The sequence below is a fragment of the Octopus bimaculoides genome, chromosome 10 (assembly GCF_001194135.2).
Source record: "Octopus bimaculoides isolate UCB-OBI-ISO-001 chromosome 10, ASM119413v2, whole genome shotgun sequence".
Lineage (NCBI taxonomy): Eukaryota > Metazoa > Mollusca > Cephalopoda > Octopoda > Octopodidae > Octopus > Octopus bimaculoides.
In genome coordinates, this window is record NC_068990.1 from 84,579,149 (window position 1) to 84,582,610 (window position 3,462).

At 35.2% G+C, this 3,462-nt stretch overlaps 1 protein-coding gene across 1 annotated transcript in view; it reads right to left on the minus strand.

The window, feature by feature from the left end:
* Nucleotides 1–3,128, minus strand: part of LOC106871323 (fringe glycosyltransferase) — a 40,961-nt gene extending 37,833 nt beyond the window's left edge. Inside the window, exon 1 of the mRNA XM_014917714.2 lies at nucleotides 3,038–3,128. Within this exon, the coding sequence (XP_014773200.1) occupies nucleotides 3,038–3,072 (35 nt within the window). The 5' untranslated portion in view covers nucleotides 3,073–3,128. The remainder of the gene's footprint in view (nucleotides 1–3,037) is intronic.
* Between the last annotated feature and the right edge of the window lie 334 nt (nucleotides 3,129–3,462).

Consider the following 3,462-nt stretch of genomic DNA (forward strand, 5'->3'; position numbering starts at 1 on the left):
AATAACAAGACTTTTGAGAAAAATATTTTTCCTGTTTTCTTTTCACAATTTCACTCATTAAAGGATGTATATATATATATATATATATATATATATATATATAATGTTCATCATACAAACAAACACATCCAGAATAGATCCCTTTGCCAGCTCCTTCAAAACTAATACATTTAAATAGATGAAGAAAGAAGATGAACAAAAAGGGTAAAAGAAAAAAATATCTGGGAATTTCTACTATATCATTTTCCCACGGTCTCTCTAATGCTATAGTATAAACTTCATTATAGGTTTTAAGCCTTCTTCTTCTTCTGCTGCTGCTAGCTTCTCTGTCTCCTTAAGAAATGAAGGGAGAATGAAAAGAAAAAGAAGAGTGAAAGAGAAGATAGAAAGAAACTAACAGTAAGAGCAGCAGTTGTAGTGTAGCAACAGTTAGAGCTAAATGTAAAGTGAGGCTGAATTGATTAAATGAGAAGAGATGTTTTTCACTTTATTTATATTTTTGAAATTTTGTTTTGCATTTGTTTTTTTCATTTAATTGAAAGAATTCTCAGTCTTAAGAAATATCACCAAAGTAACCAATGATACAGAAACAAGGTTTTTCTTTTTTCACACACTTTATAGTACAGTACGGGTTTACAATAATGATGATGACGACGATATCAGAATATAGCATGGCATATAGTATAGTATATAAAGTCTAGTACCCAGTATGGGAACTGCACATATGCATTTGCTACCTCTACACACACACACACACACACACACACACACACATGCATGCATGCATGCATGTAGCAGGGATAAGAAGTGTGCTTCCCCACTACATGGTTCTAGGTTCAGTCCCACTGTGTGACTCTTTGAGCAAATGTCTTCTGTTATAGCCTTGTGTCAACCAAAGCCTTGTGAACAGATTTTGTAGACAAAAACTGAAAGTTCAGTGTGTGTGTTTGTCCCTCCCCACCAGCACCTCTTGGCAACCAGTGTTGGTGTGTTTATGGCCCTCACAATCTAGCAGTTCAGCATAAGAGATCAATAAAGTTCCTAGCTTATAAAAATGTAAGTACCGGAGTCTGAAAATTCTTCAAGGCAGTGCCCCAGCATGGCCACACTCTAATGACAGAAACAAATGTATCAGCAGCAGCACTGCTTCACATCCATCCCTGATAGCATGGGTCAGGCAGAGGTGGTTGAGGTAGATTTTCTACAGCCAGATGCCCTTCTTGTTACCAACCCTGACCTGTTTCCAGGCAAGGTAATATTTCATCATAGCCAGACATGTTTTTCCTGGAAGACTGGAAATGAACAACACCCCTTGTATGAAGGTGACACTCATTTACAATCATCACATGATGCCAAGACAAGAGTATACAAAAGCACACACACACACACACACATTTAAGTATCTATGCATTACATAATAATGCAGTAATTAAGCAGTAATGAACAGGACTTGTTTAGCCCCGGGTCAGATCTGTTCCAGCAAAACTACGATACACTATCCCAGTGCAACCATTCCATCCTTTATTCAGATATGATGATAATGATGGTGGTGGTGGTGATGGTGATGATGATGATGATGATGATGATGATGGTGATGATGATGGTGGTGATGGTGATGGTGATGATGATAATGATTGTATGTAGAACTACATTAATCCAATGTTTCCTTCCTGCTTTAAGATGGTAGAGAGATTTGGCCATTATTATTTCTAGTGGCTGAACAATCTCATAAAAGAGCTGTCTTATTATTATTGGACCATTCCTCTTTCAGATGTTGTTGTTATTGTTTAGATTGTTTAGCACCAAGTCAGAACTGGTCAAGCAGATCTGTGATGGAAGAAATTCCAGCCATGACCAGCCCAACTTAATTTCAAGTATAGTGTGTCTTGGACAACACTAACCAATGTTTTCTTTAACAAGATGACAGGGTGCAGTCGGAGGAAAGTTAGGCTGATATTTCTAACAGGTTGAAAACCGCATAGAGGTTCCCTATTCAATTAATAACCACAGTTCCCTATTCAATTAATAACCACAGTGCCAGATGTAGGCCACTCTGTTGCAATCAGGTTTATTCAGTTGTTTTAGGAATTGTCCATAGAACGGTCTTAATTAATTCCCATGGTTTGTTTGTTATCCTGGTTCTTCTAGTGTTTTGTTCTTCTCTAAGGTTATTTTATTTTTATTGTTATATCTGTACATTTGCATGTGTGTATTTAATCCTATATTTGTGGTTCCTGAAGAATGGGTATTTATATTACTTAGTTTTACTAAATATTTCCATGCTTCTTTCTGTATTGAATTCAGCATTTTTGGTTGTCATGTTTTTCCAACTGCTTGTAACTAGGGTGTTTTATTTTTAATGGAGGCAATACTCCAGTGCATATGTAGAAGCTTTATAGATACACTCCAATTACACAAGGCCTTTCCATACATTTTGTCAAGGGATATATCTAGGGGCGTGTATCCGGTTTGGTTAAGTCAATTTTTTTTTAATAATTTTCTTGTTTGCTTGCTTTTATGCTAAATTTCTGGATATCTTCCAGCATCCAATTTATTTCTTAGAAATTGTAGTTTACAAACAGGACTGCTAGTTGTTGCAGCTTAATACCAGGACTGATATAACTTAATGGTCAATATTAAAACCAATATATTAAGAGTCACTTTACAAAATATGAACCAGTAATATACTAGTGTTGGTACAATTTATTATAACAACACAGTTACATGACTTGCTAGAAAAAGCAGCCAAATCTTAAAATCACATCTTAAAAAAGGGAGAGGAGATATTAGACAATAAAGTCCAAGACATAATCTAGCTAGAATAACTTTAATGAAAGATCAACTCAACAGAGTTGACCTTAGACTAGCGACGTTTTATTTTTCCAATACCTCTACAGAATGCTGGGACCCAGTAATAATGGTTGAGACTTCCTTATAATTATCACAACAGTACTGAAATGGATACATTTATATTCATAGCAGAAAGAACATTTTCGATGACAGGGAAGGGAACTTTTAAAAAGAAAAAGCAGCTTACCGATTATGAAGTGCTGAGCAATTGGTATTGATCATATGATTATCTAGAACAAAAATAAAGTAAACATAAAAGTCTAACTTCAAGCTATGTGTATGAGTGTGTATGTATGTATGTATATATGTATGTATGTATATATATATATATATATATATAAGAGAGAGAGAGAGAGAGAGCATGATGGTTTGTTCATTATAGACAAAAGAGTGTATAGGTTTTGGACACATGAAAGCACAAAATGTAAACAATTTGAACCAAAAGACCAACGAAATGTGCACATTTTGATCATAGACCAGGAAAATCGACTTTATCGTTTATTTCTCCTTAATGAAAATTAAATAAGTGCTAAAGGGCGGGGGAATCAGTTCAATTGACTACACTCATTCCACAATTTGTTGCTTTCTGAAATGGTAGGGTGATAAGCAAAG